The sequence below is a fragment of the Poecilia reticulata genome, chromosome 9, assembly GCF_904066995.2.
Source record: "Poecilia reticulata chromosome 9, P_reticulata-male-v2, whole genome shotgun sequence".
Lineage (NCBI taxonomy): Eukaryota > Metazoa > Chordata > Actinopteri > Cyprinodontiformes > Poeciliidae > Poecilia > Poecilia reticulata.
In genome coordinates, this window is record NC_088838.1 from 6,670,555 (window position 1) to 6,693,811 (window position 23,257).

The window sequence follows — 23,257 nt, forward strand, 5'->3', positions numbered from 1 at the left end:
CCCAAATATTTACATACACTGTGTACAAAAACGTCGCCTTTTTTTTCACACTGTGCAACTTTAAATCAGATTAAACTTCACCTACTTCAGATAAGGTAGAAATACTGAAATTGTGTCAATTTGCAAAATGTCAGAATAAACAAGATAAGATTTTAGAGATTTTTTTCAGAGTGGAATGTGCGTAACGACAGTATATAGGGTCATTCAACATCTTTATGAGGTTTTTTGCTTTTCATCTGATCACACCAATATATTTTCACCCATTTCCTATGTTTTCTTATTTGTTGTCCTGTGACTGGATATTCCTGTGGTCTCTGTGTTTGTAATGTAACTGATGTAATTGTTTGAACAGATGTAAGTGGGACCTTCAGGCATTTGGATGTTGTACCTAAAGGATGACCCAGACTTCTGCAGCTCCATAATTCTCTTCTTGAAAACTTCCTGGATTTTGTTAGATTTTTTTCCCACCATGTCACACAAAGACACATGCAGCATTTAAGATGTCGCCTTAAAATAAATCCACAGATGGGCCTCCATTTGGCTTAGTTGTTGTGAGTTAACCAATCAACCTTTTATGAAGCTGCAACTTCATCTACTGGGCTTTTCAGAACGGTTCACTTTATGTGAATTTCACACATAATGTGAATTTCCTCTGCATCCTCCAAAATATGCACAAATACACATTCCTTCCACACAAATCACAAGTTAATTTCCTGTCCCAGTTGCTAAGTGGGGCCAAACATTCCTGAACACCTCTGCTTTTTCAAATGTTCACTGGATTATAAGACTATCAGAGCAATATTCAACAGAAGATTTTGAAAAACTTGAGTGTTTTATGAAACGCTGACGGTTATCCCACAGAGATTGTGTCCTGGTTTCTACTACACAGTGGAATGATGCAGTTCTACTTACCCACTTGGCAATAGGACAACCATGTGAGCTCTTCCCCTCTTTGCCTGTGTACACCACCTTCTCAATGCGAATCGCTTCTCCCTTCTCTCCGTATCTGCAAAGAGGAAAATAAACAGTTTAGCTATAGTTTGCAAACGAACAATGGAAAAGTCAATGTTAAGTAGAACTTCGTCACCTGCATTTGATTAGGGTTAGCCTAATGGATACCAATGTTTTGAAGTGTCATGTTTTTAAACCACTAACGTTAATGTATAGTATTTCTTCAGTATGAAATAGTTTTTATACGAACATAAAATAACTTTAAAATAACAGTTTGTAACATTTTTAGATGGGTTGGAAAAATAACATGAAATGTGTTGTTTGCCTACAGGAGAAGCAACCAGTAGTATGCCAGGCTAATGCTATCTTGAAATGATTTAAAACTATGAAATTCAAGGAAGCAGTGAGTAGAAAGTATGCCTGATGTGATGTCACATGGCACTGCTATAGACGAAGCTGACGTTAGCTTTTTCTGTGTTGCATCGTTACAGTAAATACAGAAACTCGTGTTAGCAATTGACATTAACAGAAAAGCTGCAATCCTCTGGTATCATTTAATAAACATTCTTTAAATAAATAAATTCAAAATGATAAATGTTTAATTAAGAAGAATCTGTATTCTCTTTTATTTGCTATTCTAAACAATGAGTGAAATCTCATTGGCTAGCTCAGTAAGCACACCGGATCTGATAGGTAGTTCATCATGCATAATTGTATATAGAAGCAGTTTACAGAATGATTTCCTTTTAAATTACTTGTATGTATTTTATATTATTTCACTTCAGAACTCTTTGCTTATCACATTGTATTACAGTCAATACTTCCATGGGGATTATTGAAGGATATGATAATGTGAACAGCTGAATATGTGTTGTTCAGTGTTCAAAAAAAGAAGAGTGAATGTTGGGTAATGTGTTTTAGCAGCAGAAAAGTTGTATGAATGTCTACAAATGTGATCTAAAGTGTTTTAACTCTGATGACAAATTAGGTAGATTGGCAAAACATATCAACCAAGGACAACTTAAATAACTTGATACAACAAATATCACAGGTTGTTTCTTTAAATTTAACACAAAATCACTTTTAATGACTAATATAGCCTCAGAGATACTCATCACCCCTACCTCCCTTATCTCTTTGCACTACACAGGAAGCAAAGCTCCCACAGAGCTTCACTGACTCACCACCATGCTTCACTGTAGATTTTCTGTTCTATTCAGGGTATGCTTCATTCCTCCTCCTCCAGACATGCCACTGATCTAAAGTCCCCAAGAATTCCTGTTTTTATTCACAATTCCACTACAAAATCTTAAAACACCCATTTGGCTCATTCAGACAGTTGTAATCTAATCTGAGCTGATGTTATTTTTGGCTCAGTAACGGGGTAGCTCTTGGGGTGGAGGTATGGAGCCCTTCAGTCTTAGAAGGGAAACTGAAAACTCAAGCTGCAAGTCTGTAGTGGTCAGTCAAGGGTTTCTGACAACCCGAGTGGCTTGGAATGTGTACTTAAGTCTCACCTCTGAGACTGATGGCTTCGAGTTTGCTGTCATGTCCACATGGTGTAGTCACAGTTCCTGGAAGTTTAAAACTTGCAGGTACTATGCTTCCAGGTTATTTTAGGCTATCTTTACAGGAGACTGCTGCCTGGAAACTGTTTTTCAGATGTTGTTTGGGGAAAGGTTCCACATTTGTCATCTGCTGTTGTCATGCCAGGCCACTAGATGGCACTGTGATTTTAGTATGTCATTGAACGAGACGTTCTTTTGTTAACAGCGACCCATCTCCAATTCCCATTGATGTAGTGCTCATGTAACACATATATTCTTAGTCAGGAAGTGTGTTGAACTGGTGACGTTAAGTAACACACAGCACAATGCTAGCCATGGTTGTTTTTGTTGTTATCTGCCAGTAGAATAAACCCTGCAGCTGTGCTTTCTGAGCATGTGAGCTTTCACACCTGCAGAGTACTTCTCACCTCTGCAGTGAGTGGTACAGGAAAGTTTCACTGGTTTCTAAAAGTACTAGAGTGAGAGACTCCAGTCAGCGGTGTCGTGTAACAAAAATGTTACGGTTTAACTGAAGAATGGCTCCGTGTAGACGGGTTCTCAGGGTCTTTTCTATCTTTTTGTTTCCTTATCCATGTTTGTGAGACTCAACAATCACTTCTCTGAACTTCAAAAAGTTCAGAGAATATGACTAAGATATCTGTCTTAATCATATTTCTAACATGCAATGAAACACTGCCATGAGCACTACAAATATTAAAGACTTACAGTAGTTTTTTGAAGTAGGATTTTAAAATGAATTTGGATAAAATATTAGCTATATTAGTTTCATTTAATTATTCAAATGAACAATTGTAAATTTTGTCAATAAACTTAATTTGAAGTGAGAAAATAAAACCCTGATGTTTGTTGCCCATGTCTGGAAAACTGGACAACAGTGGTGTAGAGGCATACAGCCACTGTAACAAGACTGAACTCTGCTACAGTAGCCGGCGTGAAGTGTGTGTTCACAGGACTCTGAGATATTCACACAAAAACGGCAGAGTTACCCAGAACCCACAGGTTTCTGCACACAGCCAGCATCAGGCCTAACACATGGAGACGTGTCTGCGCTGATTTCAGTGAGTATAGCCGAGTATTGTTTCCGGGGGGAGGGTAGTGTTCTCCTGTTAGGTGCGCAGGAGGAGGAATGGAGGTCGGAGGTTTGTTCTGGGGTGGGGTCAGTTCATCAGAACCTGTCACATGTCCGTTCACAGCTCATATCAGGTCGTCCCCCACTCCCACGCCACCCCCAGCTGGATACCTGCCATTGTGAAACCCGCAGCCCTGAGTAGATTTGGCGTGACAGTGAGGACAAGGGGCTCCTGCTGAATAGGAGTCACCCTGCAGTAGCTAAGAGGGCCTGGGGATTAATGGCCGTTACCACAGGGATGGTCCTGCTCGGTTCAGAGGTGGGTCAAAGGTCGAGGCAGGGACAATGGGGTCTGTGCATCTTGCGTCATTTCTGGAACAACAAAGAGTGGGCTCTGGTGTAAACCCCCCCTTCCACCCGATCCTGAAAGTTAAAGGCTGAAATGAACCCCTTAACCTTTTGAAAAGTTAAACTGTGTCATCATTTAGATGCAAGACAACAGGCTGTGACCCACAGTGTTCAATAATAATGCTATTCCTAACAACATAGGACAAGGTGAATACACTGCATGTGACACTAAAGTCATGGTTTGTTTCAAAATTATGTAATAATCACTTCATTCAGTATCTATCCTTCTTCTTGTTCTTGTTCTCATTCTCAGCTGTGCGTCACACAGTTCTTGCTAATGCTGATGATGCTTATATCTCCCATTCCACCAACGAGATTCTGGGTCATGGATTCCCCTGGGACATAACAAGAGGAGGCGGAGGGAAAGAGAAGCGAGAGAGAGAGAGAAAGAGAGAGGCAAAAGCATGTAGGAGGAAGAGGTAGAAAGGGAGAAATGGCACACCTCATCTCCATCAAACTTCGTATGGAGGCTACTGTAGGTCCTGATCCCAGGTGATTGTAGTACGGCCCTTCATCTTTCTCCAGGATATGTTCTTGGGAGAGAGAAAGTTCAGGGTAAGGTTTATGCACACACAAATATATCTAATAACACAAGAAAATACATTTAAATATAAAAAAATATTCCCAAATGACAACAATTAGTTTTTTTACACTACTGTGAACAGCAGAGGGCATTGCACTTTGCTTTATATCATTTTTCTTATCATTTCTTTTCTATACGTTACTTGAAATAATATTTTTGTATGAAAACTTTTTTTTTCTTTCAAAAAATAGAAAAGGGATATTTCTAAACTTTAAGGGAATAATGCTCTTCTGCATAGAAAGACTAGAGTTGATAAAAAGATGGACAGAGGTAAACACAGGGTAATCCTCAAAGAAAATCTGTGAAACTGCGACATACTCTTCCTTCCAGCAGGACAGCAACCCTCAACAATCAACCAGATAGGATGGATCCGTTTGATTAAAGCATAACCAACCTGACTATAATTGAGCTTTTTGTTTTCACAGCTGTAATAACTGAAATAGTCGTGTACTGTCTTTACTGTTCTGCAGCTGGTATGCCTTAAAAAAAACTCAATGGCATCATCTTTGAAGCTGAGGCTGAAATAGTATGTGCATGATTACAACATCTAGTTCATACCAACACACAGGAGGATGTATATATACTCCCCCATGCAAAGATAGTGGTGTGTGAATGTAGGGTGTGGTCTGCTGTTTGATACTTTGTAAAGCAGAAGCTTACATTGTGTGAGTGTGAATGACATGTACTGCTGTGTTTGATCCTAGATCATCCAGGTGAACTTCTACCTCAGACTCTGCTGGAGAGTTCTGAAACGGTGCTGCATGTGGGAACCACTGCCTTGCTTTCACCAGTGTGTCGATTGCATAGCAGCTAACTCTATAATTTTGTCCAAATGTAAATTCTTTATCAGATCACTATCTGAGCAATGTGCAGTTCTCAGATATGTGTGAGTGTTTCTGGTTAAAAAGGCAAAGTGAGGTCACATTCTCTTGGCAGTACATGGAGGAAACAAGGCGTGGCTCATGGGAGGGAGTGGAGGAGTCATACCATATTCTTGTGTGAAAATACTAGAGGTGTGTGTGTGCTCAAATTATGGTTTTAAAAGCTATAACTATGTCTCCAGAAGCTGTTTAATTCTGGTGTGGTTGCATCCTGCAGAGAGCTGATTAGATACTGGATCAGGAAACTACTGACATGCTTAAACTTTGATTAGTGTCAGTAAAATGCTGTAAATTTCTTTATACCTTCCCTGGGAATCCTCTTCTGAATGGCTAAGTTATTCAGACGGTAGCTACGGCTACTGTCCTGATGAAGAGGCTGCATGATTTTAAGAAAACCTCTCAGAATGTGAAATCAGGAGTTGGAATAACTACTCAACTGGGAAAATGTATTATTGGAATGATGAGTGTCAATACATGACTTCTAAATCCAATGGCAAAACGTAGAATCCAAAGTAGTCTTTTGCAACTGCGATTCTGCTCTTACATTGACATGATGACTGAGAATCAAAATATTGTACAGCAATATTTTAAAAAGCCAACTGACTTAAACTGACCTGATTGTAATACAAATATTAGTATTAATTCACATTATTCGTTTCCACTGTACAGAAACATAGTCTTGGAAACACTGTAAGCAGGATGCCAACCAGAAGATAAGACTGAACTGCTCTCTGTTTAACAAAGGTTTGGATCTGCTTGCCTGCCAGCCCCCCCCACAAAAAGCTCCTTCTGCCAACACAGCTATTGTTCCTGCCTGCTGCCTTCAGTGCCTCACTGTCTGGATGATCACAACTTTAAACCACAGCAACACACACATTCTCTGACAACAAGTATCCAGGCAGGAGCTGGTGTTAAGGTGAATCACTTATGCAGACCAAGAACTAAAGGTGGCTGCAAAACATGTATGCTCCGTAGCTTCAGATTACATTTCTAACTTAAATGTACCTCCGCACCTCGATGTCCCTCTGCAATACTTTAAAGGGGTCTGTCCACAGACAGAAACCTGTCAAAATCTGTGCACACACTTACCCACACAGGTACAGGTTGGGAACTCTGACTGCGGGTCCTTGATCGGAGTATCCAGCAGGTTCTTGGTAGGGGTGTCTAGGTAGCGCAAGGGGGAGTCGAGAAAGCCTTTTAGAGATGGTGAGGAATTTAGGCCATCCTTTACTGGTGTGCCCTCCTCAGAGTAGCATGTGGTGGATAGTACCGCTAATTCTCCTGAAGCTTCAATTTTAATTCGCTTAGGCAGTGGAGAGTCTTGCATGCCCAGTGCTTCTTCTAACATTCTTTGCTGCAGCTGCTGCTTGTCCAAAATAGTCTCCTGGTTCTGAGAAACATTGACAGGCCTTGTATGTTGACTGCCCTCATTGGAAGGCTGACTAACTGTTAATTCACTTTGGGTATCTGAGTCACTCTTGCTAACTTCCATTTTCTGATCGTCTAATTGAGGTGTGGTGTTGGCTTGAGGAATAGGGACTGAGGAGACAGACTGGGTGGTGTTAGATGATGCAAGACTGAGGTCTTGAGGACTGATCAGGGATTGATTCGCTAGTATAGGGGCCGGTGTGGTCTCCTCCTTTCGCGGACTTGGGGATGTGTCTGGGGCTAAGTTTCCAAATTCAGCCTCGAACTGGCGGATCAGCTCTTCGTACTTTGGATCTATGTTAATGAGTTTCTGCAACGATGAGGTGTTGGATGGAGCTGTGGAGGTCAAAGGTGTGGCATTGCTGGTGTTGGTGGAGGTTAAACTGATGCCTGCTTCTTCTGATTTTGAGATGGCTGAAAGAACCACAGATGTGGACGAGGGGTCCGTGACAGCTGGGGCGTTTCCCGTTGTAACACTGGAAGGAGTTGGAGAGGTGTTGGAAATGCATACCTGAGATTGTTCTGGGGCAGGGAGACCTGCTGCAGAAGCCTGAGCGGCGTTACTGAGGAGGGCCAAAGGGTTGAGAGAGCATATTTGGGAATTGGTCAAGGATGGGGATGTGTCCATCATGTGAACTGGTGGTTTTTGTATAGCAATTTGAGCCTGAGGGAGGAAGGTTGGCATGGAGGCTTTCTGCTTGTTCTTCTTGATGATTATCTGTTTGGGTTTGGGAAGAGCAGGACCTATAGCCATTCCACCCACTGATTTCATAACAGGAGACCCTTGGGTGTTTTTCCTCCTCTTGGGTTCCTGTTTGATTGGCAGAATTGACAAACCTTCAGCATCCATCTGGGGCCACCATTTTTTCAAGTCTTGACAAGTCATAGGTGCACGTGGGCTTGGTACTCCAAAGCCAGGTGGGTGGGTAGAGAACAGGTTCCTCCTGTGATGGAGGTGATGTTGAAGAGCTGCCTGAGTGGAGTGACGTATGGCTGCTTGGCCAGGAGACATAGGATTTCCAGGGTAATGCTGACCCTGCTGTTGACCATTAGACATTTCATAACGTCCAGTTGAGGAAGTGTGATGATAATGCTCACCAGAGTCTGGCTCTTGTTTTATTCTGCCCTGGACTTGAATGCCACCATTCTGATTCAAGCTAAGCTGCTGTGTGAGTGGAAGCTTAAAAGAAGCATTTTTCAACTTGGTGTCACCGAGCAGTTGTTTAAGCTCTGACATGGGGTCTGAGTTATTTGGAGGCGCAATTGCAAAGTGAGCATGGGGCTCAGGCTTTCTGAACATCCATGGATTCCTCTGTTCTGGATCTTTGTCAGAGCCCTGCCGCCACTGCTGTGGATTAGAACTGAAACCTGGAGCTTTTCCCTGACCTGGAAATGGAGAGGTAGAGGATGGGAGAGGAGAAGCACGGGCTGGCTGGCCCTGGGACTGGGGTCTATGGTGTTCGTAAGACGCTGCACCCTGCTGGTTGGTATGCAGCCCTGGAGGGACAGACTGGGACCGTGATGATGAGTTGTCATTAAGAGAGGAAGGGATCAAACTAGGTGTGTTTTGGTGGTTATGAAAGTTGTTTCTGAAACCCTGACCTGGAGCAGTGACTGTTTGAGGACTGGATAACTGTGTGAGTGCATCTATCGCAAGGGCAGTCTGAAGACTGATGTTTTTCTCCTTGGCTATGGAGAGCACCTGGGGGGAGCAAGGAATAGGGGGTTTGGAGGAGGGCACTTGGTCTTGGTGAGAGTACTGATTAACTTCCTGTTGCTGTTGCAAACACGAAGTGGGCATATGGTGGGCACCATTCACTTGTTGGTACATCTGATGTTGATGTGGCAAATGGGGTTGCTCCAAATGTGGGGTCTCATCACCCATTTTGTGAGATCCTTGATCCCTTCTAGTTGCTAATTTAATTTTCTTTTCCAACCACTCCATGTAGTCTGGACAACCATGCCCATCACAGTTGCAATTAGGGGGCTTGTGCCCATGTTTAGCTTGGCTCAGTGCTGTCTGTAAGATGTCAAGGTCTTCCAAAGGTTCGCAGCTTGTTTCAGGAGCACCTGCAGAGACTCTGGAATGAGCACCATCAGCACATGTCTCTTGGGTGAACTTCTCATATAACTTGGCTGTATTAGGCTGCAGGACAAGGCAAGATGAAGAGGAAGAAGGAGGCAAAGAGCTAGCCGTAGCAGAAAAAGCTACCAGATTCTGGGCATCTTCTATATCTGCATAGTGGACTCCCTCAGCAGGGGTTGTACCACTACTGCTGCTCCAGCATGATTGCTGCTGTTGGGTCTCATTGACCTTGCTGTGTCCTGGCACCCAGCTTTGCCTTTCAGGCACACCTCCTGTCCTCTGCTCGTCTGTTTCCATAGATGCCTCATCGTTGTTGTGGTAGGGGTTCACCCCATTGGCCAAATCCAGGCTCAACGCGCCTTCCTGGAGGCGCTCATGTGAACCAATTTCCATCTGGCCTCCGTTTGTGAGGCCATCCACTGTAGTGACTTTGTGAACAGTCTGAAAGACAAAAATGCAGAGTGGTAAGTAAAGCTGTACAAAGCAACATTGTACACGCACAAAACAAGTGGTGCAAATAAGAGGTAATGAGCTGAATATGTTCAGTTGTTTATATCACAAATATGGATATGAAATTTTTTTAACATCTTGTACATCAACAATAGAGACAACCAAGTAAAAGAGTAATTCCATTTTCTCAGGATCAATCCAAGGTTTCATTGGAGCTTTTCCCTGACTTGATCTTACATATTTAATACTTTCAATATTACATAGTACCTCACGATCAGATCAGTGAAGACTATAAAATATGAGATAAATTATCCACCATAGAGTGGTTTTACATCAGGCATAAGACGAGTCCACACTCTGACAAGTAGCACAACAGTTTCACAGTTGGACACTGTGCTTTAGATCGGTTGGGTTATGCAAAGCAGGCAGCTGGAGTGCCTAACTTCTGCTGATTGTGGCAGAGGTTAGGCACTAGATACACAATGATAAACGGTGAGGACTGAAAAGTAGACGGACACTACCTGCCTCGTTTTTTATTTATAGGAAAAATATTTTCGGCCCAAATTTATTTGTACCCCTGGCAGATTAAGAACTAAAAATATTTTTACTCAATCAATAGATCTGTTTCAGCAAGGAAATGAGATGAGCATCTACAACAATGTAAAAGAAGTATTCATTTTTGAAAACCTATTTATACCCGTCTAAAGAATCAATAGGAAACTTTTACTTACTCTCACTCTCACAGCTATCAAACCAGGACTGGACTTTATTAGAAAAAATATGTAATTGCAATAACTATACCAGTTATGATCAAAGCTCATGTGTATGGGTCTAGTCATGTATGGCCATTAAAGCCAGTTAAACTCTAGTCAACTGCTCAAATACATCATGGTTATGCAGTGAGTGAATGCACGACACATAAATTATAATGTCTGACTAAATATTGCATCCAGTGAGTCTTTGGTGATTGCATTTCAAAATACTAAATCAAGCTCTAAATCAAACTATTCTCCACCAATATTTTTGATGTTTTATCCCAGGTTGCACTGATTTCAGTTTTCTGGCTGATCATTGATCACCAACCTGCTGATTTCAATTTTAGCCGATCCCAATTATTTTAGTTTCTAGTCTCCCCTCTAGTGCAAATGTCGCAAAGTTGACAGAAGGTAGATGATCAGTTTTTCATGTATCTCCTGATCACTAATCTTCCAAAATTAAGGAAATTGAGGAAAATTTATTGGCACTTAGCTCCCTCCACTGATTCTCTATCAGTTTGGATTCTCTCTGCATTCCTCCTAAACAGTAATACTACCTTTAGTAAGAAGAAATATGTTAAAATAAAAAGATTGTTTTGATATCAATGATGTTAGCCTATCAATAATAATACATAGAACAAAAATAAACAATACAATTTTCTTTGCATAGTTTTTGAGCTTTTAATATAAACATCACATTAGTTACAAAGCAGCAGTGATGGCAGTCTAACATACTTTTCAATCTGAGATGACAGGTTGTCTGTAAAACAAATGAACATTTTGTCCAAGCACAGTCTTGTGTTGAAATATTATTGTTACTCAGTCATGACAGTCACATTAAGGGATTATCCATTCGTTGAACAATTATCCATTCACTTGATTATCTCAGTTAATAAATATGTTACCTCAACTTACAAATTAACAGTGATAAAAAAAAATTCAGGTGTTACCAGCCTAGTGGATGTAATAATGACAAAAAATGTAATAAGTTCACTTAAAAAAAACAAAAAACAACCCTGATAAAAAAATACTAGGAGAATCAGATAAAGTGAAAATGGTGAAGTACATGTTGTTGCATCACTTGACCTAGAAGGCCTCCTCTTCTTCAGTCAAATTTGACTGGGCCAGATTGTTTTAGGAATAGCCTCCTTTAACAGCAGGGGGAATTCAAAGGGTTATTCAAACTATAATATTTATAAGGATAAATAGTTGAGAGTTTTGCTCATGTAAAGCTCATTTTTCACTACTGTAGTGATTGTCCAGGAAAAGATCTGCTCTGTGTATAAGTACTAAGAGACCTGTTGCTTTTTCCAAGCAACAGGTCCAAAGCCTTTTTACAGCTCAGGCAGGTTCAGCTGGTATTTCCAGGTGTGGACTCATCATGAGCTGACAGTACAGCCACATATCTAACTTCCCCTGCATTTGAAAACCAGTAAGTCACCATGTTGGTAGCTCCAAATTTCAAAGTATTTCATTTGTATCTGTTTCTTGCAGTGTTCAGCCCAGTCTCACTTATTTTACATTATTATCTACAAGTCTCGAGAGCCAGCAAACAAATATAATTCAAGGCTAGGTTCAGAAATCATTGACAGAGTTCATGTTGTGTCTAAACAGTGTTTTCTAACATGCTCAGTGGCCCTTGTGAAAAGGAAACACTGGCAGTGTTACTAGTTACTTTAGCACTAACGCAGAAGGCCAACAGACGGGAGTGTTATTCAATGTTCTGGAAAATCTTGTCATCAACTTTTAGGTTTAATAGCTCTGGTGTCAGACCAGTCGGAAACTTAAACCTACGATGAATTAATGTACTGCCAGGTCATGCAAGCAAACACTCTATGGTGTGGAAGTTGGTACTGTGGGAAGAACACTCCACATTAGCTACTTTACGTTTTACTGGGTTGTTTAAAAGAAATATGTATCTTCTGCAGAGGCATGTGGACAGTTCCTTCAGGTTGAAGAGAGCTAGACTTTGGCAGACATCAGTCATTTTACTCCTAAGCCGCCTTGTTCTGTCATAGTTGTGTACAGAGATCAGATTTTAGCTTTATCAGCTTATAAAGACCTGCTGTTGTCACAGCAAGTTGATTTCTCCATCCGATTTGTTGGGCAACATACTTCTGAAAATTGTTTTCTCTCTTGCTGCTGAAAAATGGGCTGCACAGTGGCGTAGTTGGTAGAGCTGTTGCCTTGCAGCAAGAAGGTTCTGGGTTCGATTCCCAGCCCCGGTCTTTCTGCATGGAGTTTGCATGTTCTCCCTGTGCATGCGTGGGTTTTCTCCGGGTACTCCGGTTTCCTCCCACAGTCCAAAAACATGACTGTCAGGTTAATTGGCCTCTCCAAATTGCCCCTAGGTGTGAGTGTGTGTGTGCATGGTTGTGTGTCCTGTGTGTCTCTGTGTTGCCCTGCGACAGACTGGCGACCTATCCAGGGTGTACCCCGCCTCTCGCCCGGTACGCTAGCTGGAGATGGGCACCAGCACCCCTCCCGACCCCACTGAGGGACAAGGGTGTAAGAAAATGGATGGATCGATGGATGCTGCTGAAAAATTCTTGTTCTGTACCACATTTTATTAGAGAAGGAGTCTCAGTGGAAACTCAATAAATCAGATTTGATTGTCTAAGTATGCGATTATTTTTAATGTGATCAATATATTTTGACTGATGTTGACAGTTTCCCTGTTAAACATAATTTCTTTTGTGGTAAATGTACATTATAAAATTCCAAAAGTCTAAATCATTAACTCTGTTTCCATCTAATTGTCATAAGAAGTTTGAGCAATCAGTCATGTGAGATAAAAGTTTGCTACATCAGAACTTTTTTTTTTTTTGGAAAAGCTAAAAAAAAAAACCACCTCAAGCAAGTGTAAAAACTGTTTTGTAAAATGGAGGAAGCTATTTTGACCTTTTCTAGTGAGAAACTTCAAAATACGCATTGTCCACAAAAAACTGATTGAAACATGTCTTTGTTTTCAATTGCTATTGACATGTTTTACAGTGACTTCTGTCTCACACAGTGTGATAATTCTGCTAACACAAATAAACAAGAACGCTAAAAATAATATTGTTTTATTGACCACAAATCTTTGATCAGTACACATATATCATCACTCATAAAATACACTAGAAACTGCCAAGATACCTTAGACTCCTACTTCTCACTGAAGGTCTTACCCTCAATACCAATGTGAAGTGATATGGAGCAAAGTGAATCCACTAGCATCCTTCCAAGTCCTGTATGAAGGTAGAAGAGAGTCTAATATGCAGCGCCTCCATCATTTGAATATTATTGAAATGAGTCTTTGAAGTGGGTAATTACTGGGCAGGCGGTGTGCTTGTGCCTTTTGAATCCACCTTCTGTGCGGGGGGTTCCTGGGTCGGTGAAGGGGTGGCGTCAAACAGCCGGCATGTAATACGTGAGAGGCCCCATGTCTGTACTATCAGCGGCATCAGATGGGAAAGAGGAAGGCGGGGGGGAGGTAGTGTGCGGCAGTTATGAGAACTGCAGTGTGTTGAAACAGGCTGACTGCAACACTGCACAGTCTAACATCCCACAACCATGCACTGTCAGTCACACTGACACTCTCCTTTCCTGTTTTTCTCAGTTACACACACAAACCTGTGGGGGGTTCACTTCTCTTAAGTTGGAAGCTTAGAATGAGTGTGATTTAGAGAAAAGGGTACACCTCACCAAATATTATCCAATGCATGCTGAATTCTCATAGTCTGAGCTTTAATTGTGTTTGAAGGGACTTTTAATTGAAAAGTGCTGACATCTGCTCTAGTTTTCACCTATGGTGCTCCTTAACAGACTGAACAGACCATGTGAAAAATATTTATACCATGACAGAACTGAGAGCCTCCGTCCTTTCCTAAATGCCTCCCTTTATTTTACTTGCAAACACACACAAACCATTGTGCCGACTTGACCCATGGCACAAAGTACCATGCACGCATATATTTCCATCCAACCGGAACAAATCTAGTCAAACCTGGTACACCAGACAGACTGGGTTGCCAGGTTTGTTTGGGAAAGAAACAAGTGCAGTTTAACTGACTCTCCACAAAAAAATGGAGGGAGGAGACAAAGCACTGGAGAATACTAGTTGTGGCACTGAGGGGGTTAAGTTCAGCTTCTGAGCAGACAGCTGAACCTAAATCCCACATACACAACGCCACCCCATCCTCCCTCCCCCTGCCTTCCCCCCACCCTTTCCTCGGCTGGCGTGACGAGCAGGAACATGAAGCAGAGCCCCTGACAAAATTAAGCCGGCTGCGAGCCTCGAAGATCCACAACGCATACTTACGCTGTCCGAGGTGTCCAGACGGGCTGCCGGGAAAAAAGAAGAGACCAGAGGAGGAGACGGAGAGGGGCATGAGACTTGCTTGCCGGTACGGTGATCCACAAGCAATCTGTCCTTGCAGGGTTGTATTCCCTTTTTTTTGTTGTTTTATTCCTTGTCGTCTGTGCGGCACACAGACACGGCGAGCACCAAAACACGCATACACGCAGTCACGCGCACACACGCAGTCAGCAACGCACGCAACCCACACCTCCCCCCGGCACGGCACACACGTTACTCATTCTCTTGGCTCGTCTTAAAGCTAAAGCTTTCTGTTCTGTCCTTTTTCCTTTCTCATTATCTATGTCTGCTCCTCCCTTCCCTTTTTCAATATCCTCTTTCTCTCACTTGACTACACATGCAGTCGGCTTCTCTTCGCAGCCCCCACCTTCCCCTCTCTTTGCTTCCCTCCCTCCGTACCTCCCTCCCTCTTGTGCAGTCTCCCCCTCCATCTCCTCTCCTCTCTCTCTCGTCAGTGTGTGCTTAGTGAGAGGCCATTATCTGAGCCGCGGCAGGCACGTACGTACAATGCAATGGAGGAGTGTGCAGTGAGCAGAAACACAGAGAGCAGTGGGGGATAGTCGCTGGTAGCAGCAGCCTAGGAAACAGCTTGGTGCAGAGGAGCGCTTACCAATGAGAACACCTCTCTCAGACTATATCCACGCCCTTCAGCACTGCTTCCTCTGCTGCATTCGATGGTGTTACATTGCAGGCTGTGTCTATCTATCTGCTAAAGCTCCAAAAAATGACCATTTTGGTTTCGTCCGAGCACCTCTGCTTTCGATGGAGGAGGCGAAACGGTGGCTGCCGAGCGAACAGATGATCTCAATTAAGAGGCAAAAGGGAAAAGAAGCAAAGAAAAGCAACACTATTTTCTATACGCGCTGCAAACATCATTCGCTCTTCCTCACTGATTTTTTTCCATCCCTTGTCGGAGCGTTTAGTTTCGACAAAACTAGAAGGTGCCGGTAGCGTCTTGATCATTCAGCGATCATATCAAATCCCCCTTTCTTGCAAACTCTTCCGTCTCCCATTTGTGGCTTTAAGCAAATCCTACTAATTGACGATACCTGCACAAGAGGGCTGGTAGATAAAGGGCAGGCTGTCTTGCTGGCCCATCTGCAACAATCCAAAGGATGCGGAATGGGTTCCTTGGAGCATCTGATGTTAAGACCAAGCATCAAAACTCAATGAGGTCAGCTAGTCCATCTATGCTGGGGGAAGAAAATGGAAACCCGATGAGAATCGTACAATCAGGTAAAAGAGCGAATGCACTGGGCAACGGAGAAGAAACCTTCAAAAACACTCTGACAACAGCGAGTCGGGGAGAAGGATGATTCTGGAGGAAGTCAGGGAGGGAAGTCTATAGAGACAACCTGGTCAGATATAATTTTGACTTTCCCTAACTAGAAAGAAGAGCTTTGCAGAAAGAGGACATATAGACAGGATCGTCAGCTTGCAGCCAAACGAAGATAGTTGTCGCCAGTAATCAACCCACTGCATTCGCATATAGAGACAATCCAAAGCTTCTGTCTTCGCCGGTCTTCCAGTCTACAATAACACACCTCATATCGCTATGCCTTAGCTTCACTGCCATTATCATTAACAGCCTCGTCGTGATAGCAGACTGTTTCCTCTCGCTCACTTGCTGGCTGACAGGCCTTGTCGTCCTCTCCTCTCTCCAACACTGCCGGAGTTTAGAGAACCGATTTAACCAGGTAGACGAGGTGGAGGACAGAGAAGGGACATAGCTGTCTCCCCATGCAGATCGCTCAGAACCCCTGCTTGGTGTTTCTCTTACATTACTCAGCGTGTCAGCCAGCCACACTCTGCTATGACTGGATTAACTTCAGATGTCTATCCCTGCTTCACTTATTCTGCTTTTCCCCAGCTCTCTTGGTCTCCCCAAATTTCTCATTTTCTCGTGCTTTTTCAACAGCCTCCGACTGCCTTTCTCGCTCAGTTCTTCTGTTCAGTTTCTTGAGTCTGCTCTCCTCCTGGTGCAGCTCACTGCATTACAGCTCCGACATTTTCTGAGGCACCCGATCTAGACCGAACACCGCCTGCCTCCGTTTTTGCCTCACATATTCGTACAAACGCACGCAGATGAGCACCAAACCAAAAGAGAAACACGGCGCAGCCGAAACTGTCAAAGACAAGGGGAGAGGAGAAGTAGAGCGCTGGGTCATGTGACGGCTGTTCACCAATCAGCAAGAGGGAGAGCAGAGAGTAAGAGAGGTAGGAAACACAGACAGTGATGACGCAACCGCCTCATCATCGATGTTTCCCACCAGGATGTTGCCTCCACCACTGGGTGGGCAACAGTAATATTGGCTCAACTAACCCTTTCCGTGCTATCAACAAGCCCACACACCAACCGACACTTGAGTACACCCAACCGGTTCGTGTTCACTCGCTTTGCTCGCTCACTCCCTCAGCTGCGGTGACACAGCGTTTCTAGCTCAAGGCTCAACCTCACGCTCTCCGCCCACACCGTGCTGCGCACACTGAAAACAACAAGTTCATTTTTCAGTCTGGGAATGCTTGCGTTCTTATCTCCCGTTTTGTTATTTTACAGTTTAATTGGGATAGGAAAAAAAGGACTTCAGCTGAGATCAAATGCAAATAAGAAAGCCATTAAAAGAGAATAACATCATGTGGCCGAGTAACACTAGAGGACTTTCAACAGCATGAACCCCAGAAAACCCGTCTCTGCCAATGCCTGGTGACAAAAATGCAGACCAAAATATTAACATAAAGGGTGATGTCTCAATGATAGGAATGTGTTTTCTACCAGCCCACAGAAGATCATGAAAGACTCACACAACAAACAAAAAGATTGTTCTCCTTCAGCTGTGTACCAGCATGTGTGTATCAGGATATGACTTCATCTGATGAAGGTGGTTGTTGTGAACTACAGACATATAATTGCGCTACCCTTTACTGCCCGTTGCATTTGTGCTTGAAACTCACTTTTAAGTAGGAAAGGGATTTCTCTGCTGTGCTGACAGGATTAGGAATTCAGAAAAAAGTGATCAGACCACAAGTTTTCTTAACTGACTTTGATAGTAAGGCTGCATATTACATTATCACTGACAAATATATCATCTTTGTAGTACTGTTTGTCTTTCTGCCATCCACCTATTTAATGATAATTAATGAAATGTTACAAAATAAACAATGAATAAATAAAACACATTAACATATAATGTGAAATGTTGTGATAATACTTTGTTCACATATGGCGAGGACATATGTTCAATTTAATCTTTTTGACCGCGATGAATATAAAATAGAAAATGTTAGCGATTATGTGGAACCTGAGAATAATTGCACCTATTTCCATGATGAATGGAAATTAGGATAAATGAAATAAATAAATAAATGAAATTAGTCTCATTTATCGTTGGGACTAATAAAATCTTATCAGATGTTCTCAAAAATCCACTTTAACTGTTGCGGCCTTCATACAAATTTAACAAATGTAAAGAAGTACTTCCATCATTTCAATACTACATTTAGCGTCCCAGGAATGTCAGGAGCTTTAATTAAAAATGACGAAACAGATCATTTTGCAACAGATGGATACGAAATATATAAACGAAACAGAAAAACAAAAAATGGAGGAGGTGGGGCATTATGTGTAGATAGAAAAATACACAGGAAACAGGGACATAGCGCGACAATAACAACAGACGACATAATGGCTAATTAAATTAGAAATGGGAAAAGGAAATAAAAATACTGAGTAGTTGCATTTATAGATCTTCTGGATTGATTGTTGAAATATTAACAGAATATATTTCTAAGTCATACAAAAAATGATTCTTATCTGTTGATTTTAATATAAATCTGTTAAACACAAAGACTCAAACACAGAAAACTTCAAAAATTGAAGGTAAATTAGCAGTTCTTATGAATTTTAGTTGGCATGTTAACAAATTAGCTTAAAGTGTAAAGATTGCAGCATTTCATTTCTTACCATTAAAGTTAATTGTTATTGTTTTAGATACTCTAAAAATATTGAAAATGAAGTTCCTTCAAAGAATCAAAAAAACATTTTTTAATGCTGTTGGCATTTTTATTTGCTTTTCAATCTGACTATTAACTAGATGTAACTACAACTGGACTGAATGAAAGGAAACAGATAGTAAATGAATGCAACATTAAAGACTTGGACAAAATCAAAGTGTTTCTCCTAAAGGGCCTAAAGAGTCTGCAGCTCCTATAAAAGCTGCCGATCATCCTGGGTGTCAAGCTCCCACAGTAGTGTGAACATTTTGGGTTCTTATCAGAACGTGGTTTTAGTGACAGATTGACAGACAACATAGAAATGATTTAAAGGGAGTGTGTGAACACACTGATGAGTAAAACCATTAGCTGCTAATGACGTTACAATTGGCGTCTGATTAGTAGCTCTCAGGACCGCTTTTGATCCTCTGCTGTTCAAACGTGTAAACATTCAGACTTATTAAACCATAACAGAATAACTCTGTTAGCAGAGATTCAGTAAAACATGCTTTCAAAATACTCAGTTGTGAAGCAAAAAAACAAACAAAAAATAAGGATTCTAATGTTTAAAAACATATAGTAAACATCTTACATCATTCTTGTGTTTAATTTTTGAGCTGGGTGCATCGTCTCACCCAGAGTTAATGTCTAACTGTAACCTTGCCCTTTTCAATGCCTAATGTAAGCAGTTAGGGTTGTAACAATAATACACAGCTGCAGAGAGCAAACACCAGACAAACCTGACTGAGATCCCTTCTAGTCAGTCCAGTAAGTTACAAAGGTAACACAGACAGTTTATGATCTAAAACTCAGATGTAGTTAATGTTTATGTATAGGGTTAAATAAGGGTTAGCTTTAGGGCATTATATAGGCACATTCTTCAACTGCAAAAGGCTCTAGAGGAAAGGTTCCTACACAATTAAGTTCCCAAAGACTTTTAAGACATTTTAAAGTATATAAACAAGATGCAAGCTTACGTATTAAAAAGGCAACAAGCAGACAATACAATCTATAAAATTAGGGATCTCATTGCAAATTCTTCATATTACAAGGTAAAAAAAGGCCCAACAATGTTCTGAAATGTTTTATATACATCTATATAGTCAACCCAAAACAGATGGGGATGTGACCAAACTTTTAATTGGACTGTGTAAGGATTTTCAGGATGATGTCCGGACTTCAGGAGATTATTAAAACAATAAATGTCACTTACATAAAACAAAAATGAGACGGGGAATCCAACCTTTCAGGAGACACCTGGAAGAAATACTGTGAAGGATATAATGTTTGTACTTATGCAGAGCGTTTTGGGTGGAAGTTATCGCCCCGGTTCAGTAAAGCCACCGTACGGGTTCTTCCTGCTGCTGGAGGCTGCGTCATTCCCAGGAAGTTATCAATTATTTTGGGAATGTCCAAAAATAATTATTTTCTGCCAGCATATCTGTGCAGAACCAGAGACTATATTTGGAACTCTTACATTTAACTGGGAACAACGCATTTTGGGTTTATACACTCAAATACTGTAATGTTAAAACTAAATATTTATTTGGAAACTGACTTTAGCTGGAAGAAAAGAAATTTTTTAAAAAATGGCTTAGTGTAGATGAATAATATAGCATCTATAATGTATTTGTGATGGAAAGAATCACTTTCTCAATGAGACTTTAGCAATCCAAATTTGAAGACGTCTAGAAAAATGGAAAATTTATTTTTCCCTGAGATGCTCTTCTTTTGTTTAGGTCTCTCTTTTATCTTTTCCCTTTCTTTCTGCAGTACAGAACGGTCACGGTATTTTCTTTTTTTTTGTCTAAATCATCTTTTGGCAAAACATGACGTAGACCATTATTTTAGGAAGGTGACATTATGAGATTTAAATAGAAAAAGAAAAAGATTTTGGCATAAAGTGGCTAAAAAAATGAAGGAAAAATGAGATTCAAATTATTTCCTATGTTCATATCCAGGTTGGAATTTTGTTTTGTACTTTTCTGTAAAAAAAAAAACTTTTTGCAGAACATGTTGAGGCACATTTAAAGGAAGAACGAGTAAATTACATATCGTCACCTTCCTAAAATTAGTGGCATAAATCATTTTCTGGCCTAAATTATCATTTGGGGGGAAAAAAGGTGATGATTTTTTTTTCAGAAATCACTTTTGGCAAATAATGACGTAAGCCTTTATTTTAGGAAGGTGACGGTATGTTAAAAAGTTAACAAAGGAGAGCTAGCAGAGCACACCAAGTGACTGACTCTGTTTTGTGGTTTCAAATCTTAAATTTTGCAAACAAAACACATAATTTGCACACCAATTAAAATGTCATGTAGATGACTCCTGACTGTTTTAAGATGTGGATATTTTGTGTGCTGGTCTTTTTTCTTTGCTCCAATAAAAAAGAAAATTGACTAATAATAAGTATGTCTGAAATGTCAAGCTTTAAATAACCAAAGACTGAAAGCGAAGACAAATATACTTTAAGTGGAGAGAATGATGGTCAATTGGATAAAGAAGTCTGGAAATACAGATATTATTCCAAAGACTCATTTCCTTTTTCATGCTTATACACATCTGGAATATACATAAATCAAATCCTAGATCTGGACAGACTAGTGAAGTGGATACTTCTTTGATTATAAAACTACAGCAAAATATTGAGAATGAAGTTACTTCAAAGAATAAAAAAAATTTAATTTTTAATGATAATGGCATTTTATATTTGCTTTACAATCCGACTATTAACTTGATATAATTACAACTGGACTGAATTAGAGGAAAGAGATAACAGAATTGTAGCTGGAAATGTTTCTGCATGTTGTCCTGAAATGACTTTGCTTGCTATGAACTTTAATAACCCGAACTGAACTGCTTTGAGACGACTTTGTTTCCAACACACGCGCTGATAAGCGATTCACAGACATCAGCATAAAGACAGGGTCATTTCACATAAAACATATTACTCAACGTTTCTGGTCTCTACCACAATCAGGTCGGATTATCTTAAAAAAAATAAATAAATCATCAGCCAAATACGAATTTGTCTTCAAGATGACTTTTCTTTAGATTTCATTACAGCAACAGTTGAGATGACTAAGTTTTCAACAGCAGACTCTTGTGACTAATGATGTTACAACTGAAAACAGCCTGAAGCCTCATCTTCTAAACAGATTCAACTCCACTCACTTCACACGAGAACCAAGCATTCGGTCTGAAGACGCTCAAATTAAACTGATCTTTTTCACTTATTGGGTGAAAATGAAAACACACTTACGTTGAATCGGCTGTAACCCGGCATTGAGAACGAGAGCGAGTGGAAAGAGCGAGAGAAAGACTCCTAATCTTGCATCGATCACCTCGACTCACACAGAAGTCAAACTGTCATCCAAATGAGCTGTCTCCCGCCCTCGTCTCAGCCTCTTTCTCTCCATCTCTCTCTCTCGCTTCTCTGCCTCAGGCTCGGCATTTCTCAGCAGCACGGAGGAAAGGTTCTGGTAGTAGGAGGGATGACTGAGAACAAAAGTCCATCCTCAGTGGTGTGTGCAAGTTGCTGTTTATGACTAAAGCCTGACTCATCTTTCTCTTCGAAGCTAAGCACTGAAACAAAAACTCTCACGGAAGGCAGCTTTTGAAACGTTACCAGCACCGCTGCAAATGCAGGTGGAGAATTGAAAAGAAAAAAGCATAAAGAACAAATTGTTCTTTTCTTTTTATTAATGTCATTCAAATATTAGATTTTTTTTGTGTGCATGTGTGTGTGTGTGTGTGTGCTTCTTTTTATGACTCTTTAAATGCTGGCTCAGAACCATTAGTCAGGAGGGCTACCCTCTTCCTGTCAGCTGACACTCTCCTCCTCCGTCGCTCTGACTCTGTACACTCCCCTCCCCAAGCACAATGTCCTGCAGTCAAACAACATCAAGGTCATCTGATCCCACATCTCTTTATCTTTCTGTCGTGGCCGTGCATGTGCGGACACGCACACACACGTACACGCACACACACACATCTCACACACACACACACACAAAAATATACATTTCACATGTGCATGCGAAGGTCTCGGGTTCTGTGGTGATTTTTCTCCATGCATTCAGCCGGTTTCCTCACACACAGTAAAGGATTGTTCACAGAAGGTCAGTGGGTTCATTGGTGGGAGGGACGTCAGGTTAAAAATAACAGTAACATGAAGTCTTTAGTGATGCTACTCTGATCCCCTACCATAACAATAACTGCTTTGTTGTTGTTTTTTTACCATAAAACTGCCTGTTTGCTGCTTTCCCCCCTGCACCCCTTTTTTTTGATACCTACATCTTCCCAGACTTCCACACAAAACGGTGTACGCTCAAGGTGTGCGCAGTCATATCTGCTGACATCCGGCACGTGCAAGCCAGCACGATTCAGCTCAGCTGGGGCAAGCCCCGCCCCCTTTCCTCAAAGCCTTACACCTCTCTTCACAAAGAAAATGAGAGGAGGGGTTAGGGCGAGAGGAGGCAGGGAAAATAAACAGAAAGGTGGTGATAGGTGGAGTGGCCCGCTGAGGTGGAGCTACAAAAAATAATAAAAATAATTAATGAGTAGAAAAAGAAGAAGAGAGGGGGGGGTTAGGACAGCCGCTCTTTGTGCTTGAGGGTGAAATGAAAAGAAGGAGCGGGATACAGCCGCGGTGCACGGATCAGCCGGCGCAGGGGGACCCTTGGATGTGAGACAAAGAGCAGCGGCGCAGGCAGGAGGGGAACAGGT

General features: G+C 41.3%; 1 protein-coding gene across 4 annotated transcripts in view; it reads right to left on the bottom strand.

Moving 5' to 3' along the window:
• Positions 1–23,257, bottom strand: part of tet3 (tet methylcytosine dioxygenase 3) — a 40,060-nt gene that overhangs the window by 10,716 nt on the left and 6,087 nt on the right. The window contains exons 1-4 of one of the 4 annotated variants that reach the window (XM_008417665.3): positions 21,792–22,136; positions 6,550–9,415; positions 4,439–4,529; positions 913–1,006 (exon numbers count right to left, since the gene is read on the bottom strand). In XM_008417665.3, the coding sequence (XP_008415887.1) occupies positions 913–1,006; positions 4,439–4,529; positions 6,550–9,415; positions 21,792–21,815 (3,075 nt within the window). In that variant the 5' untranslated portion in view covers positions 21,816–22,136. The other 3 variants (XM_081611324.1, XM_008417666.3, XM_008417664.3) reach the window with 3 other exon arrangements.